The sequence below is a fragment of the Hyla sarda genome, chromosome 5 (assembly GCF_029499605.1).
Source record: "Hyla sarda isolate aHylSar1 chromosome 5, aHylSar1.hap1, whole genome shotgun sequence".
NCBI lineage: Eukaryota > Metazoa > Chordata > Amphibia > Anura > Hylidae > Hyla > Hyla sarda.
In genome coordinates, this window is record NC_079193.1 from 160,327,796 (window position 1) to 160,347,420 (window position 19,625).

The 19,625-nt window shown below is 41.2% G+C and overlaps 1 protein-coding gene across 2 annotated transcripts in view; it reads right to left on the minus strand.

Moving 5' to 3' along the window:
• Positions 1 to 513: 513 nt before the first annotated feature.
• TMEM42 (transmembrane protein 42) overlaps positions 514 to 19,625 on the minus strand; it is a 30,185-nt gene continuing 11,073 nt past the window's right edge. The window contains exon 3 of one of the 2 annotated variants that reach the window (XM_056520585.1): positions 514 to 840. In XM_056520585.1, coding sequence (XP_056376560.1) covers positions 721 to 840 — 120 coding nt within the window. In that variant the 3' untranslated portion in view covers positions 514 to 720. Of the gene's footprint in view, positions 841 to 18,287; positions 18,483 to 19,625 lie in introns of those variants that run through there. The other variant, XM_056520584.1, reaches the window with a different exon arrangement.

Below are 19,625 nucleotides of genomic sequence, written 5' to 3' on the forward strand. Positions count from 1 at the left end.
TCTGCTCCAAAATAACGAGACAAAAACTGGTCGTTTTCAGCTTAGTAAATGAGGCCCAATGTTTTTTTGGCTTTGTAATACATTAAATGATCAAATAAAGTGTGCCAATGAATATTACAACTTGTCCCACAAAACATAGTACAACTTTGTCAAGATTTATGGATCTTAGAAGGTGAGGTGGAAAAAAAATGTGATCTACAGCCGGGACATGAAGGGAATAAGGATAAGTTAATGTAACAGTTCCAACCAATATGTATGGCTGTAAGTAAAAGGATAGCACCTGTGGTAACTAGCAGTTTGCATATAAACATACTGCACGAGTGTCAACGCAAAAAGAAGCAAGCTAACTCTGCACCAGAGAGGTATTTGTATCATGTAACACTAATGGGCATCAGTGGATCGCACATTCAATACAGCTTAGAGGTGCTCCCGTTAGAAAAACCACAACTGCAAATAACTGGTATAAAGATGAAGTAACGTAGCACTCACCCACTGTTTTGTTTGATGCTGAAAACTTTATTTGTTCATCATATAGAGCAGGAACAACAGGGAAATGGAGAGCAAAACAACACACTCATGAAGAGCACGGGGAGCGACGGCTCCGTTTCGCAGTCTTACACCGCTTGGTCACGCCTACGCCCCAACCATGCTCCGGCACTGCTCGTAATAGACACGGTCTCCGGGGGAGGGAGGGTGTTCCCTGCTGACGTGGCTCCGTAGTCATAGTAAATGGTAAACATACTGTGGAACTGCAGGTAATCCGTACTGGCTGGGGAATTCTAAACAGCACAATACAGAACCGGATACGTCAGCAGTCGGAAGGGGTACAAACTCTACAGTCTACAAGAGAATACAAAACAGGTAAGTTTATCACATAATGAACAACGTAATAAGGATGATAGAATCAGGAATGAGAAATAAGGAAGGAGTAGAAGTGTAGAACGGGTGAAAAGGTGTAGGGAAGAGAGGGGAGATGAGAGCTGAAGGTATCGTGAGGAGGAACAATGACAGGGAGAGATTAAGTTCATTCCTTTCGCTTAGACCCAGCGATCCCATTGCTCGCAATCTCGAAATCCATATGCTGATTTATTCAAACAAGACAATTTGTTCGCTTAGGGTAGGGTCACATGTACCTTATTTTGCTGTGTATTTTCTGCAGCTGATTGTGCTAACCATTGACTTTAATGGGTAAAAAAGACGCAGCAGTAAATATGCAGCAAAATATAGCATGTGTAACCCTTCCCTTAGGGGTCCAGAGTCTGACGCCACCTGCAGCATTGCATAACCTTTCAGAAGCTACTCTAGAGGGTGGTCAATACCGTACACCCATAGCAAACTAGGGAAGTTCTTATCAATGGTCCAATCTGCTGATTAAAAGTCCATGGAGTTTGGGCTCATGGTATCTACTGGAGAAAGGGCACAGCCCAGGTATGGTTGTTGAGGTGATGATCTTGATTGATAAAAATTATTTTGCTTGAGATGTTCTGTTTCAGTCCAGCCTACTGTATGTAAAAATGTTCATCCCAGCAAGGTGCTTGTCCATTTACTTTCACTTCTCCTCATTCCTCCTCAGCAGACCAGTATGTTCTGATGAAGGTCCACGTAGGACCAAAATGTTAACAACAAATTGTATATAAGGACTGCAAAATAAAATCTAATTATGCATCATAAATGTGAGTGCCAGGTTTATTCACAAAGAAAAGTCTGGCCCAGAGTATCATCCTGTTGCTCAGCCAATTAATGGCCACAGTGATGTCCCACTTGGGGCAATGGTTGGCTGAGTGGCAGTATGACACTCTTGGCCCCAAAGTCACTCTGGGACCAAGTGTTACGCTTTCTCAAAGGAAGAGGTTTGCAGCCAGAGACTGAAGCTGGACACCAGAGGCACCGTGGGTGCGTTGCAGATGAGTAAAGCTTAAATTTGTAATATAATGTAGACTTGGCATGTTATAAATCCACCCTTCTTCTGCCGGATAACCTTTTTAACCTGTTAAGGATCAAGGGCGTACCTGTACGTCCTTGGTCCTTTCCCTTTCTATAATGCGGGGCCACGCCGTAGCCCAGCGTCATAGCGGGTCGGGCCCGTGGCTAATAGCGCGCGGCACTGATCGCGGTGCCTCGTGCTATTAACCCTTTAGACGCGGCGTCAAAGTTAATCACCGTGTCTAAAGTGAAACTAAACTACCCCTGGATAGCTCAAGGGGCTGTTCGGGACCGCCGCGGTGAAATCGCGGCATCCCAAATAGCTGTAGGACACGAGGAGGGTCCCCTCACCTGCCTCCTGGTGTCCGATCGCCGAATGACTGCTCAGTGCCTGAGATCCAGGCATGAGCAGTCAAGCAGCAGAATCATGATCAATGTAAAAGATCAGTGTATGCAGTGTTATAGCCCCCTATGGGGGCTATAACATTGCAAAAAAAAAATGGAAAAAAAAGGTTTATAAAGATCATTTAACCCCTTTCTGAATAAAAGTTTGAATCATCCCCCTTTTCCCATAAAAAAAACTATGTAAATAAAAATAAACATCTGTGGTATCACCGCGTGCGGAAATGTCCAAATTCTAAAAATATATCATTAATTAAATCGCCAGGTCAATGGCGTACGTGCAAAAAAAAATCCAAAGTAGCGTATTTTTGGTCACTTTTTAGATCAGGAAAAAATGAATAAAAAACGATTAAAAAGTCCGATCAATACAAAAATGGTACCGCTAAAAACCTCAGATCGCAGTGCAAAAAATTAACCCTCATACCGCCCCGTACGCGAAAAAAAAAAGTTATAAGGGTCAGAAGATGACAATTTAAAACATATACATTTTCCTGCATGTAGTTATGATTTTTTCCAGAAGTACGACAAAATCAAACCTATGTAAGTAGGGTATCATTTTAATTGTATGGACCTACAGGTGTTTTTTCTTCAATTTTGTCGCACAATGATTTTTTTTTTCCGTTTCGTCGTAGATTTTTTTTTTTTGCAAATTCAAGTTTATTAATAACCAAGTAACTATAAGCAGATGGGAACAAACTATACATCGATCAGTGGCCTGGTAGGCCCAAATAACAATGAAACAGAAGACCTGACTATGCAGGACAATATGAAGAATACAGCAAAACTGCAATAAATCTGCAATTAGACACAAAAAGAATAGATAGCACCAGGTAGTTATATATTGTACTCTGTTTTTCATGATATGTACTAGGTGCTGAGGGTCTATAAATAGTAAATCAGTATAGCTCCATAGACTATTTTATGCAAAAAGAGAGAAAGAACTCAAACAAAGCGCAATTGCTACTGATAAATATGCAACATTTTATTTATATATCCAAAAAGTTAAAAAACGTCACACATTTGTGACTAAATGCAATAAAGATAAAATACCAGATGTGTATGTGTAAAGCAATACAAATTGAGATGTATCAGATACAGCCCAAAAAAAAAATCTGCAATGAAAGATTTTTTGGTAATATGACTGATGTCATTACAAAGTAGAATTGGTGGTGCAAAAAATAAGCCATCATTTGGATTTTTAGTTGCAAAATTGAAAGAGTTGTGATTTTTTACAGGTAAGGAGGAAAAAATGAAAGTGCAAAAATGGAAAACGACTGGTCCTTAAGGGGTTAAAATCAGTTCAAACCTACTTAGATACATTTATAGGTGACCAGCCAGTGTAAGGGCTGGTTTACATCACGTTTTCCGCAATACGGGACCGCATACAGCAGGGGAGAGCTAAAAACTAGCGCTCCCGTATTGAGCTGTATGCGGTTCCGTATGTAATACATTTCAATGAGCCCCCTGGAGTGAAACGTTCGGTCCGGTAGGCTCATCTTTGCGCCGTATGCGCTTTTATACCGGACCTAAAACTGTGGTCAACCTCGGTTTTAGGTCTGGTTGTAAAAGCGCATACGGCGCAAAAATGAGCCGACCGGACCGAACGTTTCACTCCGGCCGGCTCATTGAAATGAATTACATACGGGAGCGCATACAAAGGCATGTATGGGAGAAAACGTAGTGGGAACCCAGCCTAACAAAGGCTTATTGAGCTCTTAGGTAGTGTTATACACACGTTTTAGGGTTATTGCAGAGTTCTCGGTTCGATGCAATTTTATTGACTCAGAGTGAACCTACCAAAGCAAAATGTTGAAAAGTTTTCTCAACTCTATTTCGGACCACCGATAAATATACTGCATTAGCTATTTTCTACTGCAGTGGTTTTAAACCAGTCCATTAGGATAGCATCCAGGGCTGTGGAGTCGGTAGATAAATGTTCCGACTCCGACTCCACAGATTTTTGTACTTCCGACTCCCCGACTCCTCTGGATTAATATGCCAATGTATTTATAAAACACTTACAGTTGAATCCAAGAAGCTGTTCCACCAAGTTCTTCTAAGCTCTTCTAGCAGAGAGAGGTAGTTGGGCAGAAGCTGCTGCCTTCTCCTTTTTGTGTGCTGATCTGCTGCTAAAGATAGGGCAGTGGGAGGATCCGGGAAGGGGCATATATTATAAAACATGATTTCCCTAGTAGAATCCCATAGTTATGTTTAAAGTTTAAGCTAACAATCGGAGTTTACAAGTTTTTATAGCCTTAGCTGAATGGCAGCAGTTTTTCCAATGGTTTACAGCTTCAGTCTTGAACTATTGACCTTCCATTCCCTTCACTTATACAAGTGTCACTAGTCCTGCAAAAAACATTTTTACTTAATCCCTTATCAGTGAGAGGCTAGGTTACCCATGGGTTCCCTGTAACAGCAGAACACAACACTATGGAAAGTATAAGTATTGCCGCTCCTAATTGTGCGTTGCGTGCCATATAGTGAAGCACATGAAAAGCATGCTTCTTCACGGTGATGTAACGTGTTCGTTTTGCGGTTACGTGAGGCACTGCATACATTGGTCTTTATTCTTACAGTAGAGAAGTCATTAATTATAACTTTTTGTGAATTGGGACATTTAAACTTGCTTTTTTCTTTATTCCAATCTAAATTTCCTAGGAGTCGGAGCATTGTTTGCCGTCTCATACTCCAGGTACCCAAAATTTCGTTCGACTCCACAGCCCTGATAGCATCCCTGAGTTATTACCATATGAACTTGGTACAGTAAGTAAAGTTACGTCCTTTTATAGCCTACATTTTTCACCACAAAGGCTATGTTTACCTTTACCTTTAGGGTATGTTAACATGTTCAGGCTTTTAATTGCAATTACTGAAGACAAAGCGAGGAACAGATCATAAATGGGGGAAACATATAAAGTAAAAACTAGACTAATTGCAACTTTATTCCTGGCTTTGTATTCAATAATTAAAAGGAAAAAATCTGGATGTGTGAACACACTCTTAAAAGGTATAATAGCTGTGTTGTGTACTCTGAGGTTTCAACTCCTGGATTATTGGTGACTGAAGCTGTTTCTGAACGTTTTCAGGGAGCGTACAGGTAAAGGTGAAATAACCCTTACAATTTTGCACCTAAAAATCCATATTATGGCTTATTTTTTGTGCAGCCAATTCTACTTTATAATGACAGTCATTTTACCGTAAAATCTACGGCGAAACAGAAAAAAAAATCATTGTACAACAAAATGGAAGAAAAAATGCCATTTTGTTAATTTCGGGGGCTTCCGTTTCTATGCAGTACATTTTTCGGTAAAAATGACACCTTATCTTTATTTAGTAGGTCCATATGATTAAAATGATACCCTACTTATATAGGTTGGATTTTGTTGTACTTCTGAAAAAGATCATAACTACATGCAGGAAAATTTATGTTTAAAATTGTCCTCTTCTGACCCCTATAACTTTTTTATTTTTATCACATACGGGGTGGTATAAAAAGTGACCAAAAATATGCTATTTAAGACTTTGGAATTTTTTTTGCACATACGCCATTGACTGTGGGGTTTAATTAAGGATACATTTTTATAGTTTGGACATTTACGCACGTGGTGATACCACATGTTTATTTTTATTTACAGTTTTTTTTTATGGGAAAAGGGGGGTGATGCAAACTTTTATTACAGAAGGGGTCAAATCATCTTTATTAACTTTTTTTCACTAGGGGACTATAACATGCAGTACATTGATTCAATATACTGATCAATGCCATTGCATTGCAATCCATTGATCAGTGTTATCAGTGGTTGATTGCTCAAGCCTGGATTTCAGGCTTGGAGCAATCTCCGATCGGACGCGCAGGAGGCAGGTAAGGCACCCTTCTGCTGCATCCTAGCTGATCAGGACATCGCGATTTTACTGCAATGGTCCCGATCAGCCCGACTGAGCTGCCGGGAAGCTTTCACTTTAGACATGGCAATCAACTTTGATAGCCGCGTCTTAAGAGTTAATGCCAGACATCTGCCTGAACTGTGATGTCCGGCATTAGCCACGTCTCCTGGCTGCTAATAGCAGCCGGGACTGTGCGTGTATGATGCGGGCTCAGCTCCTATGCTCGCTTAATAACCCTCCTTTGCGGCAGCGCAGTTTAAAAATGGCGTTTTGCGGCAAGGGGTTTAACTAATAGCATATGTTTATGACATACAAGAAGAAAGAGGTTGCTTCCTTTTTGGATTTACATTTTCTCTCTGGATGGTGGGTTGGCTCCTGGAGCTGAGCACCCTATTTGGACTGAAAGTCCCATTGACTGAACTATAGGTTCTAGCACGGTGCTATTCCAATTTTTCTATTTTTGATTATTTATTACATATAGTATCTCACTTAAGTGCGCACACCCTTCATATTTTTGTTAATATTATATCTTTTCATGTGACAACACTGAAGAAATGACATTCTGCTGAGCAGTGAATGCACAGCCTGTATAATAGTGTTTAATGTTTTTGTCCCCTCAAAATAACAACACAGCCATTAATGTCTTAACTATGGCAAAATAATGTCCGAATTGGGGGCCAAAGTGTTAATATTGTGTGTGGTCACCATTATTTTCAAGAACTGCCTAAACACCACCATGCTTGACTGTAGGCAAGACACACTTGTCTTTGTACTCATCACCTGGTTGCCGCCCCACATGCTTGACACCATCTGAACCAAATAGGTTGATCTAGGTCTCATTGGACCACAGGACATGGTTCCAGTAATCCATGTCCTTAGTCTGTTTGGGGGAAATTTATCAATACCAGTGCAGAGGAAATGTTGCCCAGTTGCCCATAGTAACCAATCAGATTGCTTCTTTCATTTTGCAAAGGCCTTAATAAAAATGAAAGAAGAAATCTGATTGGTTGCCATGGTCAACTGGGAAACTTTTCCTCTGCACAGGCTCTGATAAATCTCCCCCCTTGTCTTTAAGTAGCCTTAGAAGAGGCTTCCTTCTGTGAGGACACAGAACAATTTGACGCATTGTGCCGTGTATGGTATGAACACTCACAAGCTGCCCCCCCCCCCTGCCAAATTCTGCAGCAATACTGGCAGCACTCATACATCTATTTTCCAAAGACAATCTCTGAAAAAGCTAAGCATGCACACTCAACAAATTTGGTCTACCATGGTGAGGCCTGTTCTAATGGAACATGTCCTGTGAAATTGGGTGTGGTCTTGCCCACTGTGCTGCAGCTCAGTTTCAGGGTCTTAGAAATCTTATAGCCTAGGCCAGTGATGGCGAACCTTTTTGAGCCTGAGAGCTGTAATGCACGCCAACTTTTTTCCCCTCAAAGTGCCAGCACAGCAATTAAATCAGAATACACATTAGGATTGGCAGTATAGTTCCCCCACATTAGGGTTGGCAGTATAGTTCCCCCACATTAGGGTTGGCAGTATAGTTCCCCCACATTAGGTTGGCAGCATAGTTCCCCGCACATTAGGGTTGGCAGTATAGTTCCCCCACAATGGGTGTAGTATAGTTCCCCACATTAGATTAGCAGTATAGTTCTCCCACATTAGGTTGGCAGTATAGTTCCCCCACATTGGGGGCAGTATAGTTTCCCCACAAGGTTGGCAGTATACTTCCTCCCACAAGGTTGGCAGTATAATTCCCCCCCCGCATTAGGCGCAGGCAGTGTTCCCCCACAGACATACATGTATACATATATGTATGTCTGTGTCGGAACACCGAAGAGGACGTCCCGCTAGTCACTTACCATGCGCGCGTCATCCTCGGTCCTCCCCGATGCTCCGCTCTGCTTTACGGGCGCACGCACGGGACGTCAGTGACGTCCCTGCGTGTTCTACCTCCCGGCGGTCCCTGCGTTTTTTAAAGCTAACGCGGGACCGCAGAGAGGTAACCGGGACATCCTTGTGACCCAAAATGGCCTTTCGGGACACAGGGATGTCCGGAATGTGACGGGGGCCTGTGGCCGCGTGCCCACAGAAGGGGCTCGGCGTGCTATAGGTTCGCCATCACTGGCCTTGGCTATCTTCCTGTAAAGCAAAAAAAAAAAATGTAAGACACCTGCTTCCCATTTACATTTGAGACCTTGTACAAGTCACATGACACTGTAGAGGAAAAATGGCTAATTAGACCTAATTTAGACATTCACTTAGGGGTGTACTCACTTTTGTTGCAAAGGTTTAGACATTAATGGCTGTGTGTTGAGTTAATTTGAGGGGACACAACATTAAACACTGTTATACAGACGGCTGTGCACACATTACTATACATTGTAGAAGAGTGTCATTTCTTCAGTGTTACATACAAAAATTTAATAAAATGTTTACAATAATGTAAGGGGAGGACTAACTTGAGATACTGACGTGAGATGCTGTATTTATTTCAAAGTGATTGTGGGATTACAATACAGTACTACTGATTTTCTGGAGAAAACAATGAGATAAATGATTAATGTAAATGACGTAAATGTTGTAGAAATTAATCTTAAAAAGACCAGTTGTTCTGCAGTTTAGTATAAATACTAATATAATTTAAAAGAATTATCTTTTGTGCACACTTCTAGACTTTTTTTTTGCAAATATACCTCTATATTTATGTAGTATGTTGGGAAAAGAGGTGAGTTAGTCTTTGTTATTTGATACTCCTCATACTAATACAAATATTAAGGTCTATCAATAGGCGTCAAATGGGTCAGTGCATTTACTGGAGAACACCTTTAACACATGTTAAACAGAGGAACCCAGCCAAGAGTCATATATGATTTATGTGCAAATGTGAAAATGATGCCAAAACACAGAACTACAGTAAAAGCTTAGACCTCTGCAAATTCTGGAGCTCTCTGAAAAGCCAAAGATTAATAGCAACATGGTAAGCAACATTATAAAACAACAATGACAATTCAATTCTCAAATCTAGTCCTCAAATAACCAAAACAAATTAGACCGAGTTTACATCTGCTTTGGTGCTCTGTCACATTTTAGTGACAAACAATGGACACCAATTGGTATCTTTGACTTTGAATGTACCCGTTGGGTTTGCCATCTGGTGTCAGTGAATGTAATGAATGAATGAATAATAATAATGAATGAACAGAGCTCAACTCTGATGTGAGCCCAGCTTTCCTGGTAATACACGAGGGATATACTTCGTTCATAAAGCTTACTACATGTGTGTTTTCTAGAGATGAGCGAATTTACAGTAAATTCGATTCGTCACGAACTTCTCGGCTCGGCAGTTGATGACTTATCCTGCATAAATTAGTTCAGCTTTCAGGTGCTCCGGTGGGCTGGAAATGGTGGATACAGTCCTAGGAGACTCTTTCCTAGGACTGTATCCACCTTTTCCAGCCCACGGGAGCACCTGAAAGCTGAACTCATTTATGCAGGATAAGTCATCAACTGCCGAGCCGAGAAGTTCGTGACGAATCGAATTTACTGTAAATTCGCTCATCTCTAGTGTTTTCTATAGCATATCCTCAAATCCTGACCTGTGAAGTACTTAAAAAATGCAGTTGGAAAAATTAGATCTTAACAGTGGATCATGGCTTTTTGAACTTTTATTTTTCCTTAAAGGGGTACTCCGCCCCTAGACATCTTATCCCCTATCTAAGGATAGGGAATAAGATGTCTGATCGCAGGGGTCCCGCTGCTGGGGACCCCCGCGATCTCTCCTGCAGCACCCCCGAGTCATCAGCTCTCCAGAGCTAACTTTGCTCCTTGGCTGATGACTCACGCTACAGGGTCCACCCCTCATGATGTCACATCCTGCCCCCTTAATGCTAGTCTATGGGAGGGGGTGTGACTGTTGCCACGCCCCTCCCATAGACTTGCATTAAGGGGACGGGGCACAAGGGGGGGGGGGGGAGCTGCAGGAGAGATCGCGGGGGTCCCCAGCAGTGGGACCCCTGCGATCAGACATCTTATCCCTTATCTTTGGATAGGGGATAAAATGTCTAGGGGCGGAGTACCCCTTTAAAGCTAGAAGAATAGGAATACGAAATTCCTTAATAGTAAGATGAATAAACACACCCACATCATTGTTTTCCCATCTTGTTTTTTTACCTTATTCCCCAGCAAACACAAATCAGACGAACTTTTGTCATCCCTGTGTCTACTTTTACAGTAGAAAGCTTCATGGTTGTTAATTTAACAACTGAATGTATCCAGTTATCAGAAGAAAACATATAATTTTAGGATGAAACATCTATACGCCATTACATCCGGTTTGACACAGACGGAGTAACCGCCCATGGTGAGTTGATTACCTTTTTGTCTGTTTTTTGTATAAATATGTTCCTTTGTCAACATTTGCTATGAACTTGAGAAAGATGCCCGTCCTGGAGTCGAAACGCGTTGTTCTGCAAATAAATGATATCGCTTATACATCTATAACTCCTCATCCTTTCTGCGCCTATTGAAGTCCCTTGGGAGTATTTGGAGGTTGCTGTTACCATTACACCTTTGTGGTGGCAGGACTGGCTGCATTTTGGAAACTCTCAACAGTGTTGTGCCTGGTACACTAGCACTTACCGGGTAAGCGCTTCCAGTAAACTACTGTGAAATTCCACTTGCCCGGTTAATGCACTATGGAGCGCTTCTCTTTCTTTTGTATTTGTCTATAGTCCTGCTTCGGTGAAGAGGATTCTCTGTTCCAACAGAGATTTGTGAACCTGCACCTGTGCATCCATCGTGGAACTGTCTGCTAAGTGTTGAATCTTTTTTAATTAATTTTCTACATATTGAACTCCTGTGACAATACCGCGGTTAATATATTAACTGGTGTGAATTGGAACCTTACTGTGTTATATGCACATGACAGTGTGAACTGGAATTCATTTCTTCTATATTGATTGCTGTCATTCCCTTTGGGAGCAAATTGTGTTTTGAAACTAATTATATTTTTTATTTCATTTTTACTTTTTATTTATTATTTTTTAGTTATTATTTTTCATTTTTTATTTATTTATTATTTACTATTGCTCCTCATTATGGAGTTTTTTACCAATAGATCAGAGACACGCGACAATTTAATCAAACAACTTGTCGGTGGATCTATTCAAATTCCCCAATCTGATCCTATTAAATCTAAGGGCCTGTCCACATTGGATCTCAAAACCATGACGGACTTGTTCTTGGAACTTGAGGATATATACAAAAGCGAGATTCAACACAACATTGATGTTATGTTCCTTAATTTATACTTACAGGAAAATATAGCACCGAGAGGGTTACGCATGCCATTTGAATCATCATTTAAAAATGATGTGATATTTACTAAGCATTGGGAAGATTTTATGGAACTGTGCTCACGCGAGATGATGGTCCGACTGTCGGCAAAACGGCTAGCGGTCGCATCAGACCTCATATCGCAAGCATACATCCATATTGACCGCCTATCCAATTTTAAACACCACTCAGAATTTCGGAGAATGGATAGTAATGTCACTATGAGATTAAATAGATTTGAAACAGATCTAATTAATAAAAAAGTGCAAAAGTTTGCACGTGATCGAGAAGATTGCGCTTCTAATCAAATAAGAAAATGGCCTAGGAAAAACATACAGGTTTATAATCCCCGTGAATCAGAGCTTCAAAATAATCCTAAAAATGTTTCTAAAAATGTTACTATTTCTAACAAAAGGGATATTCAAACCACAGGTGGATCTCCATACCCACCTGAGGTTACAAACAACTATAAAAGTCGATCCAAACAAACTGACTCATATAATTACAGAACTATCATTAACTCTTCCTATAGGAAAAACAAACCCTCAAATCAGGAACAAAAGGATAATCACAAAAAGAATATATCATATATCAAATCCAACACGATTGCACTGTCTGAATCTACGCATGATGCACCAACCACTATGGACACATTAAATGTCACAAATATATGTTCAGAACATGCACATTCTATTGACACCCCTGTCACTGACACAATTTCACCACTTAATCACACTGTTCCTCTCGATCTTTCTATACTCACTACACATGATGCGACAGTTATCTGTACTGACCATTATGAACATCATATCACAAACACTAGTTCAGTACCAGAATCCACCTTCAATCCTACCACTAGCTCACCATCATCCTCTTTTTTAGTCTCCCGCCCTGTCCATGTCGATGTTGTCCGGTTACTACCGACAATATCCAGCCCAAAAACCAGGGAAATCACTCACTTCTTCCCTGTCACAACACTTTCACCCGACCTCAAATCACTAAAAAGAAAACACGATACAGAGGGTGTAGAGGTGGAACCAAACAACACAAACGCAATAGATACAGCACAACATCTAATGCCCACTCAAAAAAAGAACCGATTATAAAATTGTTCAATCTTTCTTCTTATCTTTTAAAAGAGAGCGAAATGACACTTTTGTCTAAAGGATTGTCATTTTGCCCCACAGCAAAACCCGATAACTTCCAATTGTTCCTTGATTTAAATCAATATGTTCGGAAATTAACTTTGACTCGCCACTTTTCTATTGTTTCAAAACAGTACAATCCCCTTATTGATGATCTGAGTAACCAATTACCTAACATTTCAACATTACAAGATCCACCCAAAATGGTTGTTCACGTAGATGTTAAACCCGTTTCACAATTCTATCCTACCCACCATCGTGGTGGTTATTTAGAAACCTTTTACACAATGATGTCAAATGAATTCAGGTCGCTATCTGCCGATCCCTTCACTTATAATGACAATCTCACCCCCCCCCTGAACGCAGAGCTATTTCCACACTCCAGTCTAACCCTGACATTATCATTCGTCCTGCCGATAAGGGGGGCGGGATTGTCATTTTGAATAAATCGGCTTATCTGAAGGAAGCAAATAACATCTTATCTGACTCTAACTAATATGAAATATTACATTCTGACCCCTCAGCAGACTATTATGCACTTTATTGCAAACTTATCAATAAAGCAGACACCCAAAAAATTCTAAATAAAAAAGAAAGAGATTTCTAACTATTAAAACACACCAACTTGCTACATTTTATTACCTCCCAAAGGTGCACAAATGTGCCACTGATCCACCCGGTCGCCCGATTATATCGGGGATGGGGTCGATCACTGGCCATTTGTCTCACTACATCGACCTTTTTTTACAACCTCTAGTCACTCAACTACCTACATATCTTAAAGATTCGGCTCAACTTATCTGTGAGTTAAACATTTTACAAATTCCAGAGAATTGTTCCTTCTTAACTCTTGATGTTTCAGCACTTTATTCGAATATTGAAAGCACTTTAGGCACACAGTCAGTTTCCCATTTTTTACAACAGGAGGAGTATTTTAATTCAGAACAAAGCTATTTCATTATTGAAGCAATTCAATTTATTTTAGATCACAATGCCTTTGATTTTAATAATCAGATTTATCGTCAGATCAAAGGCTGTGCGATGGGGACTCGATTCGCCCCAAGTTATGCTAATCTCTTCATGGGGCGTTTCGAGTCCCAACACATCGCACAGGCTGATTTATCTTTTTTTTAAATATATTTATTTCTATAGACGATATATAGACGATCTCTTCTTTTTGTGGATTGGATCGCATGTGCAAGCACTTGAATTTGTTTCCACCCTGAATAACAACAATTGGGGTCTTACATTCACTCCCCATTTTTCCAGCACATCGGTGCAGTTTTTAGACCTTGTAATTTTTATATCTGACCTTGGCCATTTTAAAACTAAAACTTTTTTAAACAAGTTGATGTCAATAGCTTTTTAAATTATTATAGTTGCCACTATCCTAAGTGGCTACGTAATGTGCCGTATGGCCAGTACCTTAGAATTCGTAAGAACTGCACCGATGATGCCGATTTTAAAGTTCAATCAAAAATTTTACAAAAACGTTTTCAAGAAAAAAAACTATCCGAAACAAATTCTGGTGCAAGCTTATAATAAAACTAAAAATTTGAAACAACAACAACTTATAGAATCAAAGGGTAAAAACAAAGATTTAGTTGAACCAATTGAAAACACGATCAAACATAATTTTTTAACTACTTTTAACTGTGCTTCTGACACAATAAGGAAAACTCTTATTAAACACTGGCCTATTGTAAAAAGTGATCCTATTTTAAAAGATCTGGTACCGGACCAACCCCGTATTACATTTCGAAAACCAATGTCTCTGCATAATTATCTGGCCCCTAGCAAATATAGAGATAAGACTATAGCAAAACAACAGACACAAATACAGAAACCAGGGTCCACTAGTTGCAAGAAAAAAACTATGCAGTTTATCTGTTAGAATGTCCTTGTGGACTACAGTATGTGGGCCGCACCGTTCAGACGGTGCGGTCCCGCATGAACGCACACCGGTTCAACATTAGGAAAAATTTCCTCTTGCATAGTGTGTCACGTCACTTTTCACACAAACATAATAGCAACCCTGATTTATTGAAACTCACTATTATTGATGTTATTTCTATAGACCAACGAGATCGTTTTCGAAAACTGATCCATAAAGAGTCCTACTGGATCTTTAAACTTAAATGTCTCCATCCTGATGGGTTGAATGAGACAATTGAAAACATCACATAATACTAATTTGACCAGTATACCTTGTTGCTGCTAGATCTTTACAGTAATTGATTTATGTATTTTTCTATTTTTCTATGTATATTTATATTTTTACATACACTTACCCTATGTTGTCCGTATGTAGTCCGTCTTATTACTTCCGTCTGTGCGCCGTGATTCTGATTATCACATCCGGTTTGACACAGACGGAGTAACCGCCCATGGTGAGTTGATTACCTTTTTGTCTGTTTTTTGTATAAATATGTTCCTTTGTCAACATTTGCTATGAATTTGAGAAAGACGCCCGTCCTGGCGTCGAAACGCGTTGTTCTGCAAATAAATGATATCGCTTATACATCTATAACTCCTCATCCTTTCTGCGCCTATTGAAGTCCCTTGGGAGTATTTGGAGGTTGCTGTTACCATTACACCTTTGTGGTGGCAGGACTGGCTGCATTTTGGAAACTCTCAACAGTGTTGTGCCTGGTACACTAGCACAACTTACCGGGTAAGCGCTTCCAGTAAACTACTGTGAAATTCCACTTGCCCGGTTAATGCACTATGGAGCACTTCTCTTTCTTTTGTATACGCCATTACATGCAATACACCAATAAAAGTAAACAAGGTCTTCGTCCATTCAATGCAATACATTTTGACTAATCTTTGTTAATTGATATAAATCAGTGTATCTAGCCGTCAGACGCTGACAGAGCAGGAAGCTTTTTTGTCTCCGTTTCTCTTCATGTTTAAGATCTGTCATGATTAGGACCCGGAAGGGCCAAAACAACAGAACATTTTGGATTATTAAGTGAATAATAATATATTCGCACTTTCATATCATGACATGCTATGATCAGGTTCGTTCATTTTCATTTTTCTTCTTCATCTGGTCGAAAAAGTCATGAAGATTTCTTACAATTGTGACTCGAGTTTGCGGCCCCATTTGTATACCATATGGTAATAACACCTACATTATGCATCCCATTCTCTAATAGTGCCCCTGATGTAAAGTAGAGGTGCACCGAAATGGAAATTTCAGAACCGAAACGAAAAGAAATTTAAAAAAAGGCCGGCCGAAACCGATACCGAAAATGACTTCTCCCCGTCTTCTGGTAAAATGCAGCGCTCCGCTCATTAGATTAGATTCCCCCACATTAGATTGCCAGCTACCCCACATTAATAGGCAGCTCCTCCACATTAATTAATAGGCAGCTCCCCCACATTAATACGCAGCTCCCCCCACATTAATAGGCAGCTCCCCCCACAATAATAGGCAGCTCCCCCCACAATAGTAGGCAGCTCCCCCCACAATAGTAGGCAGCTCCCCCCCCACAATAGTAGGCAGCTCCCCCCCCCACAATAGTAGGCAGCTCCCCCCACAATAGTAGGCAGCTCCCCCCACAATAGTAGGCAGGTTCCCCACAATAGTAGGCAGTTCCCCCACAATATTAGGCAGCTCCCCCCAACAATATTAGGCAGCTCCCCCCCACATTAGGTCAGCAGTTCCCCCACAATAGTAGGCAGCTTCCCCCCCACCCCACGGACATACAGTTTCCAGCCATATACAGTGTATGGCTGGAGGCTGTATGTCTGTACTGCTGCCTCCACAGTGATCCGGTCACCGCTCCTCCGGCCCGGGGTCACATCTACTGCTATGGCCAATGGACCATAGCAGTAGGTGCCGGGACCGGAGGAGCGGTGACCGGAACACTGAAGAAGAAGATGACGCGCCGCCGGTCACTTACCAGGCCCACGCGCATTCTCCTGCGACGATCCTGCGGTCCTCCTGCGTCTCTATGGTTGTACGCACGAGACGTCCCGTGCCATGCGTACAACCATAGAGGCGGAGAAGCGAAGGACGACACACACTGGCCGGGGAATGGTGAGTGACCGGCGAACATCCTTATGTCCCGAAAAGATTTTTCGGGACAAAGGGATGTCCGGGATAGGAATACTTCTTTTTATGTGTCCGGGCCGGCTCCCGTGTGTGGCTGCAGGCGGGGGCCGACCAGAGCATATAAAAACTAATACTGTATACTAAAAACCAGGGGGCCTCCAGCTGTTGTGAAACTACAACTCCCAGCATGCCCGGACAGCCTTTGCCGATCCGGGCATGCTGGGAGTTGTAGTTTCACAACAGCTGGAGGCCCCCTGGTTTTTAATATACAGTATATTAGTTTTTATATGCTCTGGCCGGCCGCCGCCTGCAGCCACACACGGGAGCCGGCCCGGGCACATAAAAAGAAGTATTCCTATCCCGGAGAGCGCGCGCCCCCCCTGATGTTGCGCCCGGCTCCCCCTGCACCCCCACGCTACGCCTCTGGCACTGGCAGTGTTTGTAACTTGTGCTGAGGGATGCAGGGGAGATGGGTCATTATCGGCAAATTTTTTGTTGTTTCGGCATTTCCCCAAAATAGCTATTTTCGGCCGATATGTATCGGCCGCAGATATTGGTGCATCCCTAATGTAAAGTATTTTCCAATCTGTGAAAAACGCCATACGCATGCGCGAGTCTACGCTATTTGCGTAGACCTAACGTACACTACGCTAATCGCGCATGCGTATGTCGTTTTCCATATATTAACCCACAGAAGTAAAAACTGGAATTAACCCACAGTGCAGTGTGCATATATTAACCCACAGAAGTAAAAAATACAATTAACCCACAGTGCAGTGTGCATGTGCGATATAAAAAATCCACGGGTGATCCAATAAACTACACCTACGCTGATAACAAGCAATTAACACACTGTGCAGGTGCGGTTCTATATGCAGTGCGCATGTGCGATATGAAAAATCCACGGGTGATTCAAGAAACTACACCTACGCTGATAACAAGCAATTAACACACTGTGCAGGCGCGGTTCTATATGCAGTGCGCATGTGCGATATGAAAAATCCACGGGTGATTCAAGAAACTACACCTACGCTGATAATAAGCAAGTAACGCACTGCACAGGCGCGATCCTACGCTAGAACTACTGCGCATGCGCGACATTACGCAATTAGCGTAGCGTATGCTAATAGCGTAAACTCGCGCATGGCGTTTTTCACAGATTGGAAAATACTTTACATCACCCCCTTTGTGCCTCTATTAATTACCACTGATGGAGTCAAGAAATCTAGTCTATTCCTGCCTAGTGCAAACTAAAAAGCTTCTATCTTTGGTATGAACCATTTCTTGAACAAGTCCAGGCAGGAGTGGCCAGTGACAGTATCCTCAGCATGCTCCAGAGTTATGGTATCTGCTGCCTCTCTCCTTCCATTGATGCCATGATCTGTGTATGTGTTATGCAGTGACACATTAAACAGATGCTATTAGATGGCAGCCACCAGTTTAGAACAAAATTCTAAATAAAAAAATACAAAACAACTTAAACTACTTTTGAAAGTATTATTTTACTAAAACAAAATTTATAAAAAGTAAAAAAAAAAAAAAAAAGTCAAACATATCCTTTAAAGAAAGGTTTCAGATGTCTACAGTCAGCTCTTCTTTTTTGTCGTATCTTCTGTTTGTGAAGATGATGTGTGAAGTAAAACCAATCCGCATATCGTAATAGAGATTCCAACCCACCAGAGAAGGGCGCGCGATTCTCCAAACAGAATTTTACCAAGGACAGCCTGTTGAAGATATTGCATACACATGTATTAAATTCAATTCATAAGATCAAGTAAAACCTGAATGTTGACAAGTTTCCAGCTAAACATATGGTCAAGCTGCAGCATCTTGATAGATGCAGGATTTTATGCTGCTTTTAAAGGGGTTATCCACTATAAGGTGATTTTAGTACGTACCTGGCAGACAGTAATGGACATGCTTAGGAAGGATCTGCGCTTGTCTTGGGGCTAAATGGCTATGTTGTGAGGTAACCATAACACTGTGGCTAGCTGGTATTTCCTGTTTGACTTTTCTTTTTTTTTTTACTACAAATCCCACAATTCCATTTTCCTCCCTCCCACACATCAGCCATCCCACCCATTGAAACATAAATGAGCTGCCTCCATCAAAAGACCTGTGGTTTTCAGTCAGGGTGCCTACAGCTGTTGCATTAGTTGCAGATTGATCCCTACACCCATTGAAGCAGACAGGCTCCCTGTCATCCGCTGACTAGTGAGTCAGGTCTCGGCCGCATTGCAACCTGGGAAAAATCTGAGACAACAATTATTTTGTATGCTGTAAAAAATAAATATTGGGGTGAAAATTACAGAAGAATTGTGAGAAAACCGTCACACACAGATACAGACACTATATTATGAACTACACTAACTTTACAGCCCCTGTAGCATAGTCAAATAAACAAAATTCCTGGAATACCCCTTTAATGCCTGGAGTGTATTAAAGGGAACAGAAGTATATAGTAAATATTCTTTTTTTTATACCACTTCTAGCTTTAGTCTCAAAGACTGCATCAAAACCTTCATGTATAAATATACCCTAAGATATAAATATACTCTCGTGTAAGGGCACTCACACCACGTTTTTGCTATACAGTTCCCATATACGTTTTTAATTTGAAAACCACATGGAACCGTATTGAAAACCGTATGCATTGACTCTCCATTGAAAACTGTATGTCAAACGATGCATCAGGTTGTGTCCGTTTTGCATCCTGTACGGTTTTTGGTCCGGGTAAAAAACCATATTGAAACCGTATACTTTTTTTAAAACATGGTATGTGCGTACGGTTCCATCCGGTTTGCACCATATAGTTTCTGACTTTGCACATTCACAGTGCACACTGAAAGTTTTTTTCTTGGAATTTC